The sequence below is a fragment of the Harpia harpyja genome, chromosome 9 (genome assembly GCF_026419915.1).
Source record: "Harpia harpyja isolate bHarHar1 chromosome 9, bHarHar1 primary haplotype, whole genome shotgun sequence".
Classification (NCBI taxonomy): domain Eukaryota; kingdom Metazoa; phylum Chordata; class Aves; order Accipitriformes; family Accipitridae; genus Harpia; species Harpia harpyja.
The window spans coordinates 5815080-5832925 of record NC_068948.1 but is presented as its reverse complement, the minus strand read 5'-3'; the positions used below and the strand labels follow the sequence as shown (position 1 = coordinate 5832925).

The window sequence follows — 17846 nt, the reverse complement described above, 5'->3', positions numbered from 1 at the left end:
GGTTACCTCTCACTGATGGACGCTGATGAGCAGATCCGGTTCTCCAGGAGGTTCTTCATATGCTGAACCTGACGAACAGCTTGTGTGTAACTCTGAGGCATCTGAAATGTATGGGGCTCCAGTAATTCCAGTTCCATCTCTACATGCTGGAGTTGCATGTACAAGCAGCGATTGTAATCACTGTATTTCAGTCGCTCACACATTCCCTTCTCTGGAGTTGGGCTTCTTGTTTTTTCTGCAGGCAAAGAATTATTTATTTATTTTTGAATAAAATCAGCATAGCTATTCCTAGATTAAAATACTGTTCAGCACAAAGGGTAGCAGAACTGGAGCTCAAGATTGTGAATATGACAAAGTAAAGAGTAACATTTGAAGGGACATGTAAAAGCAGCTTTAGTACTAGGGCTTAATACTCTTCTGCTGGAATGGGCTGGAATTGTTGCCAGAAGGCAATTTAGTTAGAAAGAGGTCCTAAAATCTTAATAGAGAAGTCAGATAAGATCAAGTGTTAATTTATTCATAGTTTACCTGTGCAATTAGTAGCTTGGTACACTCATCAGAAAAGCTGAATGTGAGTCTTAATGAAATCAGTGGGATTGTTTACTCATATATTCTCATTTAATTGAAAATAAATAAATGCTGAAGTTAAGAGTCAGACTGAAAGGAACAGCAGCACAAGGCCAAGAAGAAAAAAAGGACAGGACAAAAAGACTGAAACAACTGATATTTGTGAGCCTTTATGCTATTAGATACTGATCCTGCTCCCAAGCCAGGCTGGTAGCTAACATTGAATTCTACAGCATAAAAAATAGAGATTTCACAGTGTCTTTACTCAGTTGGGTGCTCAGTGGTGCACAGTGAAAGGACAAGAGGCAATGGGCACAAATTAAAGCATGGGAAATTCTGTCTGAACATAAGGAAAAACTTCTGTATTGTGAGGGCTGTTGGACACCGGAACAGGTTGCTCAGAGAATTTGTGGAGTCTCCACCCTTGGAGATACTCAACATCCGACTGGACGTGATCTTGGGCAACCTGCTCCAGCTGACCCTGCTCCGAGCAGGGTGGTGGACTAGACAATCTCCAGAGATCCCTTCCAACCTTAACGATTCTCTGATTCTGTAACTGCCTTTAAGTCAGAATGTAAGAAGAACTTGGGTCATCACATCCAGCGTTACCATCATTTTCACTACAAAGGTTTCAGCAGGCATGTCACATTGTGTTGTTTACCTTGTATATCCATAGCACCTAGTGTGACAATTATAGGGTCATCCTTCTTCTTGCTCTCATCATAAAACTCTTGCCCAGCTCTGTTCTGCTGGCAAATGATGTCCTCAATCAATGCCAAAAGTGTGTTGATGTTAGTTGATTTTCCAAGATCTGATACTGAAGTGAGAGATGGAGTCTTCAGGGCTTTAAAGAGTGAGTTGGCAATTCTTCTTATATCCTAGAAAAGACAGCAGCAGCATCACAGCAGTGACTCTAGCTGCAGTTGACTTAAGCTGATGTGATCTGAAGGCACCACTGGCTGGGAGCTGCACCAATTGCTAAAATCTCCTGAACAGATAGGGATAGCACGTCCTACAGTGCTGGATGTGACAGGCAGATTTCAATGAGTTCAGCGAGACAGCTTTCAGGATTCAAAAATACAGCTTACCTGCCTGAGGACCTAAGCTGAGAAAGACGGGGTCTATGATACCTTTTATCTTCACTGTCTTGCTTAATGTTTGCTTTAACCCCTGAACGCGGTGACTTTGGTCGCACATAATAGTCGTGCTAGGGCTGGGATGTACACAGGCAGATCTTAATGAAGTCGGGGATTCCATGTAGATGGGTAAATGAGAGCTTTGCACCAGTGTGTAACTGGCTTTTCGCTTTTGCTGTTAAACTGGGGATGTCGGGTAGTGCATGGCAGCAGAGGGCAGTGGGGAGCAGCCACAGGGACTTGCCTTTACCACTGCCTCCGGAGTGAGTGAGACAGCCTGGGTGACCTGTGGGGTGGGAGGTAGGCTTGGGGACACTCGACCATTCTTTCCCGGCTTCTTCTCTCTCCCTTGCGTGGCTGGCCGGGATCGTATGTTCCTGAAGATCTGCACAATGATCAGGTTGATGGGGAACATGAGGAGGGAGCTCTCAAAGCCAATCATCACTTCTTGCCATGTGAACTCAATCTTACCTGTCAAGATCAAACAGAAGGGAGGAGTAAAAAATAATCCCAGCAACAATCAGATCTCTCTCTTGTGAAAAAGCCTATCATCTGTTCAACCGTCCTGCTTCTAGATTCTGCTGTCTCTCTATTTCCCTGCCCAAGCGATGGTGAGGATTGTTACCCAAATCCATTTTCTGCTCAGCTGGATCCTTTGGCACTCCCCAAAACATGATGCTGGTCATCATGGTGCAGAGAAGCAGTGAGAAGCAACATGACACACGCTGGGCTCGTGTGAAGGAGCTTCGTGGGGAGCGGCTGAAAACCGAGTACCAGATGTGCCCATCCTGGAAACCCTTGGAGGTCTTCATGAAAAACAGATTGCTGGGAAGGAGAAGAGGGAAATCAAATGGATACTTAGAAAGGAGAGGGAAGAATAAAGTTGTAGTTCAGGGTCCTGACCTGTTCATGCTTCTAGGCACTATCAGAGCAAATAACTGTGAAAAATTACCAAATATCATGGCTTGATTTGCATGGAATGGTCATAGCCACTTATGTCCTTTCCTTCTGGCCACACCATGGAGAGAAAGCTAATCATAAGCAGTTTCTGTATAAATTGTTAGGGAAATTACACATAAGAGAAGATGCTTGGGTTTCTGTAGGTCTTGTCAGGCTATCCTTCTTTAATACCAGTATTTCCAGTATGGTATTACTGTTAGGGTAACGATTAGACTTACTTAACCATCCTTCCTCTTTTCCTTGTTCAGAGCCCTTTGAGGCCAATAGAAGGACCTCCCTTGTTTTCATTTTTGTGTAGGCGTTTGATCTTTTTTGCATAGTTGCTTTTCTAGACTGATTGCTATCGAGTAAAAAAGTCCATAAAATAGAAGGTACCTGAACTGCTTCATGTCCTGTTCTGTAGCTACTGGGAACACTTTATCTAGGACACATTCTCCAATATCAATGGCTAGCCAAGAGTTACAGAGGAAGTACCATTTCTGATCCCATGCCAGATCATGGACCAATACTCGATTCACGTACCTGTCGGAAAAACATACAGGGCACATTCACATGTAACTGAGTGATATGAAATTCAGGACTCCACAAGACTATGGAGGACAAACTCTGGCATTTGGCTTCTTATGTTGTGTCTAAACTGTAAGGCACAGAACACATCCCATCCTATACTGGACACAGGATATGGGAAGCATATGCTCCTGCAATTTAGATTATGATTTGATCTATTCATCTGCAAAAATGAGAAACTAACGCTTCTTTCCTTTCTAGAAGTGTAGAAAGGAAAATTTTCAAGTGCTAGAAAAGGAAAACTGTTATCATTGTTAAAAAATATTTGTGGATCTTTACTTCCCATGATCTCCAGATCTCCCCTTACCAGGATGGACTGTCCCCTGAATTATCATGCCACAGTCTAATACTCTGCAGTTCCCCGAGAGGGAAGAAGGTACAGAGTAGGAAAACGTCGACTCCTCCACGTTCAAAGACTGGTGTATCAGGATCAGTTAGATGGTGTGGCTCACTCTCTCCTTCCAGTCCATAGAGGGTGAGAGTCACCTGGAGAATAAGATGGCAAAATGAAGACTTGCACGTCTCGATCCTATGTATGATTATTCCTCTGGCATACTCTTCCTGCTTTCATCAAATCTAAGGACCTTCTGGCTTAAACATTGCATTTGAGCTGTCCTGTTTAATAGCCTCAGGTGCTCCATTATTCATCCAGTTCTCTAAATGAGCACATAAACTGTCTTACCACACAGTGCCACTGATACCTTGGAGGTTGTGGCTGCCCCACGGCGGTGTCCTGTAAAAACTGTCACAAGATAACGATACTGAGCAAAGGGGTCATTGTCTTCCAGTACTGTGATTTTCACCTGCAGAGTGACACAATACAAGCAGTGTGTTAGCTGTTCTGTAGGTATGGATTCCTTCAAGCTGTGGATAGGAGTTTGTCATCTTGTGAACAATGCATATACTTACCAGTAAACAGAGAGTAACCGGGAAGGGAGTAGGATTGGTTGAAGATTCCCTATTAAAACAGGCTAGGCAAAGTGGGAATTGGCCTAAATACATTCAGTCTTAATTAGCTGAAGACTTACTTTGGCATCATCCTGGATGTCTTTCCTTCGAGCCCAAATAACTACAAGCACATACATCAGAAAGATGCAGCCTACAGTTGTCACCACCACAGGGTTGTCCACAAATGTACTAAATAGCTGTGCAGTTTTGCTAACATCTATGGCATTGGGTATGACGAAGAAGGAGCTCCCAAAGAAGGTCAGATGGTTGCAGAGGCACTGTGTGCTTCTAGGATTTGTTTTTGGTCCTACCTGAAAACCAGAAAAATTTCCTGATAAAACATTTGGCTTCAAAGTATTAGATAACTTACCAAGCAAATGAAAAGACAGTGCTGAGATTGGTAAGTTAGTGTGGAGAACTGCTATGCAGAAAAGAATTGTTCATGTTCCAATAAGGAATATTAATTCTAATGTCTAGCCGGAAACAGGTGTTATAATATAATACAGCCTTGTCAGAATGTTTCCATTTCTTCTCATATAGAGGCCCATCCCAAGAAATTGAAGTGGAGATGTCATTTGAAGCTTACTCCATATGACTAAACTTCTTCAGTTTCTTAAAAATGTCTCAATGATCTTGGTTTATGGTGTGAGTTCAGTGCTATCATTTCACTGCAAGATGGTGGTTATAAGCGCTGGCTTTGAAGTATATAATATAACCATTGTTTTGTTTTGCTCTACTTACATGACATCCATAGCTGTTCCAGTTCCCCTGGTGCTCATCCCAAAATACACAGCGGGATGCAAAGCAAGTGACTGCTATAGTTAGCCTGTCATAGACTGCGGAATCCATTCCCATATCTTGTAAAACCATGAAGTAGTAGGTTCCCTCTCCAAAAATGAGTTCTTCTGGGCTAAGAACCCAGGTGTTTGTCTCACCTTGAACATAAATATTTTAGTTTCAATGTATATATAGAAATGCTAATCCAGAATTATGCAGCTGTATTGCATATAATCAAATAAACAAACTGAAGAAACAGTTATGAAATAATTTTTAGCAACTCATTGTTCAAAGCATCCCACTCTTTGCTACTGTTAGTAAACTCTGTATATTAGAGATTGAAACCCTGAAGCATGACAGATTGAAACTCCTTTGAGAGGTTTCTTTCCAGTCAGACATCTGAACTCATGGTCAAGGCTCATTCTGCAAATATATGCATGTGCTGTTAAGTTGTGGATGAGCATTCCCCATACTGACTGCACTTAACTTGCCGTGGGTGGTGAAAGTCTTTTGGTTACATCAGCCCAGAATGCACAAGTTCATGGGTCACTAACAAGGTAGCTTACCTCCAGTAGTTTTCTTATAGAACAGATGATTTTTCATATCATAGTTAGTTTCATTTGGGCGATAACCGTACCCTAAGTAGAGTATTAGTGGAATGTCATGTTCAGATTCCAGGTAGATCACTATAGATGTGTTTTCTGAGGTAACATTGACATGGAAAGTGCTAAAATTGCCCAGATTCAACATAATCTTATCTTCCTGAGTTGCTGAAAGCCTTGGTAACATTATCTGTTTTTAAACAGAAAGACATAGCTTTAAATACAGCAAAGTATCTTTCTTCTGTTACCTGTAAGCACAACATAGCCACATGCTATATGATAATCTTTTTTCATAACATAGGGAAAGTACGGCCAGCAAAAATACTGGCTTCAAAGTAATTTTCTTGACACTGTCAGCTAACTTCTGAAAAGTTCATTTGAAACCTGTGTAGACGCATCACAAAGTCTATGACCCTTGGTGCATTTCTGAACTAAAAGCTGAGATTATGACTGAAACACTGGCTACATGAAGTACACATATGAATGATTTAGATGCCAGTTTATACATCGGCTGGGAAGCCCAAACAGTAGTAATATGAACATACAGTTGTTGGATGATGAAATCAGACCCTACATTGTGTTTTGGGATGACTGTAATCTAAAGTCTGTTTCCACAACCATGAGCATTCTCACATACATTTAAATGAAGAACAAGATACCTCCTTTTTAAGAAAAGACAGAAATATTTGTTACTTCATTCGTCACATCACAGAAATCCCTCCATCACAAATGCAGACACCATGATCCCATTATATAATGTAAAGAATACTACCACCATTTGCAGTCACCTCGCAGAAGATGGTTTACACAAATGACAGTTCATTAACAGAGAAAGGAAAAAATGGGAAAAGAGGGAGAGGGATAGAAAATAGTGGGTTTACCTCAATGTTCTCTTTGAGATTGCTGACTGGTATGATCAAGCCATCCAGACCAGTAAGACTTAGACCTCCCACTGTTCCACTGATGTCAAAACTGGTGTCACTGGAGAAAAAGGGATTCACGGCAAAGCTCACCATCTATTAGCAAGACATTAACAATCAGACAATTGAGCTATTGTCCATGTTTCATTATATTTACACTCTAAATTGCTGAATAGTGAAAGCTTGAGCTCAGACCCAAACAGTACTGGACTTAAAAGAAGCCTGCATCCGGATTTGAATAAGAAGCTGCCTTATGCCTATGGTAGGTCAAGCACAAACCTTGAAAGTGATTTTGATTCTGAAATGTGATATGTGTACAACAATGTTTATTTAGTTTTCATTCATTGTAACCCTTTTGCCTTTTAGACACCAGATATCAAAATGCAATTGCATAAGCCGCTTTCAAAGTAACTCTACCAAAGCTAGGCTGTGGCACCCCTCTTGGAATTAGGAGCAGAAGTATATTTCTACTATGATAGCAATGCACAGAAGAGTGTGTTAGAGTCGTCAGTCCAATGAGAGGATTCAGGAGCCTCTCCTAATGCTCAGGTAAGACAACAGATGTGTTTCCACCGGTTTCAGTGGGCTCTGGACATTTTCAGCAGAGCTAGAAAAGACACATTGAAAAAAAAATGTTTTGCAGGTATTGTAGGGGTTTCCTGAGAGTGTCAAATCAACCAGAGGGACCTTTAGAAAGTTTATTGTAAAAATATGGCAATAATATGCAATCTATGGTTTTGAGGGAGAAAACACCATATCCTAATTCAGATGAGGGATGTGTTATCATCAGGACATTCGCAGGCCTTTTGTGTCCTGCAGGATCTGAGTGCCTCAAACTCATGTATTTCTAGCTGCTATGAAGCAGGACTGCTGCAGGTTCGCTTTAATGGTGATATGGACTCTGAACTGTTGCATCTTCCTCAGAGCATAAGATGTAAACACACAGCAAATAGATTTATAGGTATTGATTAATTCCATTGCCTTCTCTAGCCATGCAAGTATGAATCAGAAGTGTATGTGAGGGGCTGATGGGATGGGCAATTTAAGGTTTCAGTCCTCCTCAGCTTGCTGAGACAATCTCATGCAATTACGATAAATGAAGGCTTCTTTGACCAAAAATATTTCAAATTATTTTCTTGGCATGACAGGAGGGATGACTTGTGTGCTTGTGTATTCATTGTAAAAGGAGAAAAGATTCTAAAAGCGCTAGATCAAGAATGTAAGTTGTATATCAGATTGAGTCAGATAAAAGCTGTTTACTTGCCCTTATATCCACTGTTTCATCATCAACTCCTGAAACACTGAGTGAGGAAGCAGGTGGGAGAGTAAAGCTGGCAGAGCTGGAACTGGAGATGTTAATGGATGTGCCATCCATGTTTTCTGTTTGTAATCTGTCCAGTTAGGGTTGGACACAAGCAAAACAGAATAAAAGAGAAATAGGAAAACAAACAAACAAAAAACAAACCAGAAAAAAAACATCAATAGCGTGGACTTCATATCTAGAGAAAAAGCTTTCTCACTTCACAAGTATAACTCTGTTGCAAAACTATTTCTAACTCTGCCTGTAAATACTTTCTACATTAATCTGTCCCTGACGTAGTACTCCATACAATGCTACCTTAGAATCATCAAAAAAGGGGTGGAATTGGCGTATCTGGATAGGAAGTTGTACCCAGCTAGGTGTACTCATGTGAAAGATATACCTGGTTTCTGTGTGAACATGCTCTTGATTTGAATGCACAGTTAAGTGTGGATGAAAACCAGGCTCTCGGGGAACAATTTAGGGATGATTATAGGGAATGGAGAATCCTTGTCAGGCCCCTCATGATTACATTTGTTTCTGCCAAGCTGGCTACAATTCTATATAACATGTCATTACTGGCAACTTGGAAAAGAAAAAAACCCCTTAACTGGCATGACATGAGTTTTCCACATAATTTCAAAGGTAAGCGGCTACTGCCTCGTCCAGGAAATAGTAGTAAATTCTCCGCTGGTCAAAGAAGACACAGCATGAGAATTTCTAAGGCAGCGTTATTGAAGCTAATTGGAGTCCAAGCTGTTCTTACTATCAGTTAGTAATGACAGCCTCATTGCACTGTTGAAGTTGTCATTATGCTACAATATGTACTTGGGTCGTTCCATTTAAGGACAATGTAATGAATATTTGGGGCAAATTTGATTAACTATCAGGAGCCTAGATGGGAGGCACTGTTACTGTTACCTGTGTATATACATTGTGGCAGAAGGAGTGGTAAGGACTGTTGGTTCATTATCAGGTTCTTTCCCAAACAGAAGGGCACTCTGTAGATTTTCAACTGTATTCAGGAGCTGGTGCGACATTGAACTCTGGAAAAGGATTAGAGGAGGAAACTTGCAACAAAGCTCCTCAGAATCATCAAGGTGCACATTATTTGCCTTTATTTCCTTTTAGGAACAAATACTAATTTTTAGTGTCTTACAAAGCTGGCAAACTTGGTGATGTGCTTCTTAATCTCAGAGAAAGTTATTGTAATCAGCAATTCAATTTCTGTAATTCTCATTGAAACGTTGCAGACAGCAAATAAATATCTTACAGCTTTTACTTTTATGTACTATTATTTATAACATCTACAAATTGAAATTTGAAGCACTACAAACATGACATCAATTTAATGCAATATATTCATGCACTTCTGTACATTAATGCCCTTTAGCTGCACACTTTAGTGTTTAGTTACTTGCAAAAGCAAGACATAATTTTTTATTAATTGGGTGTTATTAGTGTGTTATCCTGGGGGAGTTCAAACAGTTCATAACCTTTTCTCTCAGGTTAGATTTATTTCATGCCCTACTCCCTTGCAGTGATGAAAGTTAAAGTATGTTCAGCCCAGGAAGCACACAAAGGCAACTGTGACAATTCGCATATAGATAGGAAAGGATAGGACAAAATAAACACGTTGCATAATTCTGAATAGAAGATCAGAGTGGGCTTTCTGAAAAAGTGTAAGCAGCAACCGGAGCTGATTCGCATCATGAATATTGAATACCTGTGGCTTCCTTGAATTATGGGGCAAAAGGAGGGGATAGAATCAAATCTGATAAAAATCTCTGTGTGCTTGTCATCCATTAGAGGTCTGTCCTGGTTTCAGCTGGGATAGAGTTCATTTTCTTTCTAGTAGCTGGTATAGTGTTATGTTTTGGATTCAGTATGAGAAGAATGTTAATAACACACTGATGTTTTCAGCTGTTGCTAAGTAGTGTTTATACTAAGTCAAGGATTTTTCAGCTTCTCATGCCCAACCAGCAAGAAGGCTGGAGGGGCACAAGAAGCTGGGAGGGGACACAGCCAGGGCAGCTGACCCAAACTGGCCAAAGGGGTATTCCATACCATGTGACATCATGCCCAGTATATAAATTGGGGGGAGTTGGCCTGGGGGGGATCACTGCTCAGGAGCTAACTGGGCATCGGTCGGCAAGTGGTGAGCAGTTGCATTGTGCATCACCTGTTTTGTATATTCCAATCCTTTTATTATTATTGTCATTTTATTATTGTTACTATTATCATTATTATTTTCTTCTTTTCTGTTCTACTAAACTGTTCTTATCTCAACCCATGAGTTCTACCTTTTTTTTCCCAATTTTCTCCCCCATCCCACTGGGTGGGGGGGAAGTGAGTTAGTGGCTGCATGGTGCTTAGCTGCTGGCTGGGGTTAAACCACAACAAGGTCATGCACTGATGCTGTGTTCTCCAGTGCTCTGTCCTGTTCAGCTTTAAACGTAACAAATCTTAAGAGACTTCTATCATCTTCATTAGCAGACTGTTCAGTCTAACAGGTCTAACTGGGGAGAAGTTTCCTTTGATATTCAAGTCCATCATAGTGTCACAATGAACCCTACCCAATGCCCATTTAAATATATGAGAGGCAGCAGAACTTTTAAAAACCTTCCAAAGCAAGCAAATGTTCACACACAGTCCACTACAAACTGGACAAAATCAAAATTACCTGTTCTGCCTCTGGCACTGAAGTGTTCGCAGCTCTGATTTCTACAGAAGCTTTAAGAACATTGCTCACTGCATTAAATAGATAGTTGGCTGCATCCTTTAGCTTCTGATCATCTCTGCTGTCCTCTGTGTTTACAGTGAGCAAGGAAGCACTGACATCTTTTAAAGTGTTGCTAGCTTCCACCTGCATGGGAAACAAGGGGATAAGTTTATATGTGTTGGTACTACAAATGACAGAAGTGACACTTGTGTCATTTACTGAATATTGCAACATAAGTAATCTCATGGGACTATTTGTGCCTAACTCTATTTTTACTATAATTATTTGTGCTGGGGTAATACCTCAAACGCCAATAAAGATGGTATACTAGATGGTATACTAACATGTAATACAGACCTGAAAAATGTAGCCTGCTTCTACAGATTTAATCCATAAAAAAGATGAATAACATCTGAAGGAAGCTTGTCTGTCAAACACTGGGCAAGGATACAGTTTAGATGTACAGTAATGTAGTAAATTAGGTTATAATTTTGGGTGGTGTGTCCAAAAAATACCACCATATTGTCAAGTGCACGAGCATTTCAATCTTAATTTCCACAAACCCTATTGGATTAACAGCAAGTAATAGCTTTGGCCTTGTGCTGTGCTAAGTGCCAAAGGAGAATTACTTTTACAATTTTTATTTTGTGCCCAAATGCAGCCAGTGATTGCTTTGTGATTGTAAAAGCACTGGCCAGCTTTCAGCCCAGGGTGGTGAGGGAGCCAAGCAAGTTCACTGCAAGCTTGGACATATCTATTCCCACAGTGTGCAAACGCTTAGCAGCCTTACTGTAGGGTGAGCGCTGAAGCTGAGCTATGTTATTGTCTTGCCAAAGTTAACCACATACTGCTGAAATGCTCCCAAGACATTGTCTGGCTGCAACTGTATAATACATTAGAAATCAGGACAGCTCTATTTATTGCCAGCATATTTGGGAAACTTCCCCAGTGACAGTTTGTTCTGTCATCCCATGTGCTCACTCCTTATGCATAAATAGCATCATCTACTAATAATGTCATGTTGCCAGATAAGATTCAATAAATACTTTTGTGAGGCCAATCTGAATATTTGTGCCCAGTTCCTCTGGGTGCTGTCATGTTCCTGCCTCACTGACTGCTTGCCTACGTGCATTTTGTGACAGTGTATGGATCAGGGACTAATGGATCTGGGCAATTCTAGAAAAACCCTCTTGGGCTCTTTTTCTTCAGGATTCTGAGAGTGCTTTACAAGATAAAATATAGATCCTAATATGCCTCTGACTAAAAGTTAAGGTTTGCATCTTGAAGATGTATCATAAAATGTAACTGGCCAGACAGTCATAGCCTGGATTGTAGTGGTTGCTGAGACAATGTCTGGGAGTCCTAATTCGCTTACTCTAAACAGCAAAATGTATTCCCTTCTGGTCAAAATACACATGCTGGTACAGTTGAAAAAATGGATAAAGAACACATAACTGTAAGGCAGCAAAACTCTTCCAAGATCAGTGGGGTGCAATTGAGTCTGTACTATTAGTGTGAGGAGATATAAGATGCATTGTTTCTTACCTGTGCTGAGACAGACAGCTCTTCACTCCTGTAAGTGATTTCTTTCAGTACTTCTGACATCTTAAGAGCAGTCTGCACTGATGTTACGTTAACAGCAGAGAGAGTTGTCAGCATCAGCCCTCGGAGCTTGGGATGAAAAGGGATAATTAGGCAAAGGAATAAGATGCTAATTAGCACTGTGCAAGTAGTGCTGTATATTGACAGCTAGGCTTGCTGTAAATCATGTGGTAGAGTAAGACTCCACAACAAGGATCATTTGAACTGATATTAGGTCTACTGACAAGATGCCACTTGCCTTAGTAAATGTATAATCACAAGTTTTATGTTACCTCCCAGCACAGAGAATTTATGCACTTAACATCCATTAATAGCAAGGAGAGTTACTTGTGAGAATTTGTACTAATGTATGTGAATTACTGTATAAATGCTACTTCCAGAGAAAGCAGAGCCATGTATGATTGATGTTACTTAAACAATGAATCGTAATTGAAGGATACATTGCATTTTTCTAGATCTTTTAATCTGAGGCACTCAAAGCACTGTACAAATATAAGCTTATAACTGAAACATAAGCTGGTAGCTGAAAGGAACATACTAAAATTACCTGCCATCTAGTACTTTTGGGGAAAATTAGATAGGATATTTCTCCCACAGTAGAGGCCATTTTGTTAATATTTAAATTGTTTGTGGAAAATCAGGTTGATTTTAAGTTTAAAAAGACCATCTGAATTAGTTTAAGTTAATGTAATAACAGTTGAGAATTAATTCTTTTACTGATGGACGATAAAACAAATTATTTAGGTGGGCAAATAGTGAAAAATAGCTGAAACCTGTGCCAAACACTGAGACAGATACTAGAAACTTGAAACCTCCATTGATTTCAGGGGGTGATATATAAGCTTTTTATTACTTAAGAGCTGACAAAGAATATGAAGAGTCCATTATATTGCATTGTACTGCAAGAAAACAAGTGTCTGGCTGACCTCTTTTCGTGTGTCTGTCTGTAAAGATATGTTAAAGCTTTCCTCTTGCATGTCCTGATTAAGGACTGATGTCACTGACTTATACAGCTGGAAAAGACTCATGCTGTTGTTCCCATCTTTTAGGATGGTGTTTGCCTTCTCAGATACAATAGCCTGCAGGGTCAGGTTCCCATCGATCATATCTGCATGTCCAACCTGATGAAGAAATCAGATATGCTCTTAACGTTGCTAACGCTATTATAGTTATCTTTGAACCACTTCCACGATGATCTTATTGACAGCCTAGCTAGAATGAGACAGAAAACTTTGTGTTCCCCATTTTTAATGTTTTCTTTTTAGTGGCCTGATAAGGATCTCCGCACTGTGGAAGAAGCAGTTTTCTGGGGCCTACATAGAGTAACTCCAGACTCACTAAATACAGCTTATGCTGCTCAATGTCCAAATAGATCATCTTTTAAACTTCTTTCCTAGAGAAAGGACAGTGGAAGATTGTTTTGACTACCTTGAGTCCACAGAGAATAGTCTCTGTTAGATAGGAAAATGGTGATTATGGCACATTCAAAGGGAACTAATAAGTATGAAATGGGAAGAAGCTCCAAAAGTGAATCGCAGGTTACGTATCAACTTGAGAGATCTTGAAATAAAATAATTCTTCTGTGTACCTTCACCGAAGCGTTAGTTTGAACTGTATCACCATAACTGTTGCTAACAGTAATTGTCATATGTAAAATGAAATTATTTTCCTCTTCTCCAAGTGGAAGATAAACTGGGAAGAGTTCAGGATCCGGGCCACAGTGCAGGAGAGAATCTGAAACAGGAAAGAGGGGGTCACCTACCAGACGCCACACAGACACCTCCTATTCTCTAAGAAGAGGGGACTCCGGGCTTGCTCTGTGCAGGCCTGATTAACTCAGTCTCCCTGGGGAGCAGAAGCAGGTTGTGCCTTTGCTCTTGTTAGCAACAGTAAAAGCGTTTGCTAGAAACACGGAGAAGCAGTTAGCCAAACAGTTCACCTCAGGACTTACTTGATCTCAGATAGAAGCAGTATGTGAGCTGGCTGTTATGTCCAGATTGGCATGAATCTGCCAAGCAAGGAGCACTGCAGGAGACTGTGAATGTGGTGAGCACTGATCCCTGCTTGGGAGACACGGCACAACTGGGGATCTCGGGCGGAGGCACGGTGCTGACAAGGTATGTTTCCTCCCCATAGCCACGCTGAGTCATTGCTGGGAGTGGAGGGAGCAGAACGTCAGCAGTAATCATGCCCCGGCAGCACTGATCTTCAGACATAAATCTTTCCTATTTAGCAATGAAGCTGTTTGTTCAGGCACCAGAAACATCAGGGTAGGCCTAATCAGAAATGAAATCCCGCTACTGAACAAGCCATAAGAGGAAAAGAACTATTAAAAACATGGTGGTGTTTGCATTATAAAGCAAAGCTGTATTATTTGATCAAGCATTTAGCATAACTTCATTTCCAGATGAGCCTTAACAAAGTTATGAACAGCTTGGAGTAAGATAACTGAATTTGTCCTGCTGTGCAACAGCTGAGAGCAAAGTTAGCTCTTAATTATTTCAAAGAACCCACATATAAAGTAACAGCTCTCAACTTGTGGACTAATTTAACTTCATATTTGTCAGCGAGGCTATGTGTGTGTAACGTCAGTGTGATGTCATGACGGCAGGCTATCTCAAAGGAGTCTGAAAACCCCTGCTTGCCCCTACCTGTTACTTTAATCTGAAAAGCTTCTCCCTGTGTCTGCAAGAAGGAGCTGTTCATTTTTAACACGGATGTGTTGCTTTGAAGCAAATTCAAAGAGTTCTGCCGGAAACCAGTCAGGCCACAGGCTAGAGGGAGGGTCAGAGACTGGAAAATCAGACAGAAAAGAAAACATGACAGTAGAGGCTCTTTGCTGTGATTTCTGTTGTGATTTATCAGGAGCAGGGGCGCAGTTTGGTGCCCTTCATTATAACCCCTCCCAAACCAGGCACCCCCTTGTCTCGGCCTTCACCATTATTTCTAAAGCGTCCCGTGGCTTTCCCTCAGGATGGATGTTTATTTTTTTGTGTGCAGTATTTCTGATGAATCTGATGCTCTCACCTTGGTTTGGAACGTGTTATCTAAATACCAGTTATAATATATGGCCTGGGAGTCCTTCTGTTCAGAGACACTCAAAACAGCTTCATCACTAGCATTCACTGGCTTGCAGTTTGCCTCACATCTGTAAGGAATTAAGATGGTAGTTACAGGTAGTAACTGTATGAGATGTCACAGTCCTTGATGTTGATGGGTTTACTCTCATTTGATGAAAATCTGCAAAAGCCCTGCAACGTGAAACAGGTGACACATGACTCACAAATAGTGAAATACTTAATTTTAAAGCAAGAGATTTAGGAACCTTCATCTCCATTTTGAACATGACTGAGGCCCAGAACCTGCAAACTATTTATATTGCAAAACTGATTCAGGCTCTCAAATGAAGCCTGCCTCTATTTAAGCTCCTGATATGATTACATTAATAGGTCATCGAAATGCCACTGCTCTTTAATGAGGCACTAGACTCTTGAAGAACAGATTTTTTTAAGGCAGTAATGTGTATCTGGGTGTCTAGTAGAAATTTCAGACATATCTTACGGCATTTTATTCCCATTGTTTCAATGAGATGTGCATATGGAAATCTCCAACATTGAAAGGATGTAGGGGGTTCAAAATCCCTAAATGGTTTTGGGAAGAATATTATTCAGTTTATAAAAAGATTATGTTCAGAAATGTGGATTGGAAAATGCAGCAAGACCCGTCTTGTCTGTAATTCCTATGATGGTAAGGTATAAATAGATTTACAACAATAAGTACATTATTACTTTATTTTCATTATTTTTGGTAACTGTGGCCTTACACTATGTTTGTGCAGTAATAATATTAACCAGTGAATACTAGGGTTTAAAAACAGACCTGATTTTCAGTTGCAGTTCTTGTTTCGCCGTCACATAGAGACATTGCTCGTCCTGCCTCTCTTCATTGCCATGGTTTCGGACTGTAACCCTGACAGTCACTGCTGACTTTGGAGGAGGAAGGCAGGAAGGTGGGATTTGCACCTCAGTTTGGTTGGTTAGGATTATCTGTTGCTGCACACATTCATTCCACGCAGGCCAGCAAGCTCCTGCACAAACATTTCCTCTATAATTAGAATAGTCATAACATCCCTGTCTCTTGTAAAGGACTTTCCTGCCATAGAGCAAACAAGTTTTCTGAACCCAATTTAAAGAGTGGGTAATCAGAGTACAGCCTGACTTCTTCCAAATAATGTATGAGGTCAGGGATAAATATGGGGACAAACACAGATGTCCTGAATCTCAATCCAGTTTTGAGCCATAAATGTTTTTGCATCATGTTTAATGCTAATTATCGCTGTTCTGTTGAGACACATGTATCTTGAAAATGCCTAACTATGTAAGTCACTTGGGACTAGTTCTTGGCTATGAGAGTGAGGGCTTAGGACAGGCACATCTTGAAAAATTGAAACCTTTGGGAAAAGACAAAACTGAGTATTATGCCATATTATATACCATAATTAGTTTGGTGTTAAAAACAGGGTAAGGTAGAAGGACATTCTTCATGTACAGTGAGTGGCAAACTTTAAAGCCAGAGAGTATACCATCCTTTAGTCAGATTTCACCACTTGATCTGACATGGCAGTGAGTTTGTTACTGATCAAATAGAATTTGGTGGGAAAAGTTCAGGAAATGCACATACCACAGGACCAGAGAAAACTGGAATTATTGTTGTTGTCTGGCCAACCAAGAGTAACAGTTGTGAAGGGATCCACATGGCGACTCGGTTTAATATATATTTTGTTTTTTCTTTTGTGATCCTAAATAATAAGTAGACATATCAGTTAGGACAGGAGCATGTATAAACACATACATATCTTGCTTCTTGATAATGAAAAAGGCCTGAAAGTTTAGACCCCAAATCACTGTATGCAGATCTGTAGTTTAAATGATCTTTCCTTGATGAGTGGTAGTATGGAAGTAGAAGCAGATGGCACAGAGAAATTGTGTGGCAAAATACTCCCAAACGTGTAAGTAGCTTAGGAGCCCAGCTCCCATTTTCAAAAGTAATGCAGGTACTTAGGAAACTAATTCCTATTAATTTTCCACTTCTGGACCAGGACTTTTAACCCTTGGACAATCATTTGTCTTCTAGTACATCTTCTAGGACATTCCTTTTTCATCTGAATTAGATACTTACAGCCATAGATAAAGAGAAGGAGGAGGTAGCTGAATTTGTCTTTCTGTGCAACAAACTGATAAACTTAGTTTTGAATTAGATTTATATTCCTCTGATGCAATATATTCTTACAGGCAATCTGTAAAGCATGATGCCTTCTTGTGATGCAGCATATCTCCTATAGCAGACATCTGTCTGCCACTGTTATAGTTAAAAACTAGACCTTTAAGATGATAATAGAATTTTCTATCTGGCAATTTTACTATTTAAATTTGTGCAGCTGCTAGCAATTCATTTGCCATAAACTGGAAATTTCTTCTTTGCAAAGTAACTTAAACATTCCAATACAGAAGCAGAAAACACTTAGAAATAATATAAAAATATATTAAACTCTGCTTGAAGGATAACCCCTCAAAGAGAGGTTTGCATTAGTCAAGTAGATAAATTAAAAATTCATCTAAGCACATTTCAACTTCCAAAACTGAATCATTGTGAAGAGTTCATTTTCTCTAACCTTGTAATTGTTACTTGCAGGCTTTTATGAATTGTAGATCAAATGCCTGTAAACACATTTGTCTCAGAGAGTTT

At 40.2% G+C, this 17846-nt stretch overlaps 1 protein-coding gene across 1 annotated transcript in view; it reads right to left on the bottom strand.

The window, feature by feature from the left end:
- Positions 1-17846, bottom strand: part of PKD1L2 (polycystin 1 like 2) — a 42831-nt gene that overhangs the window by 13222 nt on the left and 11763 nt on the right. Inside the window, exons 10-31 of the mRNA XM_052797991.1 lie at positions 16782-16899; positions 15981-16188; positions 15129-15249; positions 14753-14894; positions 14053-14253; positions 13690-13835; positions 13028-13222; positions 12045-12170; positions 10461-10643; positions 8699-8823; positions 7742-7868; positions 6439-6573; positions 5522-5747; positions 4920-5113; positions 4259-4489; positions 3932-4033; positions 3538-3716; positions 3039-3185; positions 2329-2528; positions 1948-2174; positions 1229-1445; positions 7-235 (exon numbers count right to left, since the gene is read on the bottom strand). Coding sequence (XP_052653951.1) covers positions 7-235; positions 1229-1445; positions 1948-2174; positions 2329-2528; positions 3039-3185; positions 3538-3716; positions 3932-4033; positions 4259-4489; positions 4920-5113; positions 5522-5747; positions 6439-6573; positions 7742-7868; positions 8699-8823; positions 10461-10643; positions 12045-12170; positions 13028-13222; positions 13690-13835; positions 14053-14253; positions 14753-14894; positions 15129-15249; positions 15981-16188; positions 16782-16899 — 3779 coding nt within the window. The remainder of the gene's footprint in view (positions 1-6; positions 236-1228; positions 1446-1947; positions 2175-2328; positions 2529-3038; positions 3186-3537; positions 3717-3931; positions 4034-4258; positions 4490-4919; positions 5114-5521; positions 5748-6438; positions 6574-7741; positions 7869-8698; positions 8824-10460; positions 10644-12044; positions 12171-13027; positions 13223-13689; positions 13836-14052; positions 14254-14752; positions 14895-15128; positions 15250-15980; positions 16189-16781; positions 16900-17846) is intronic.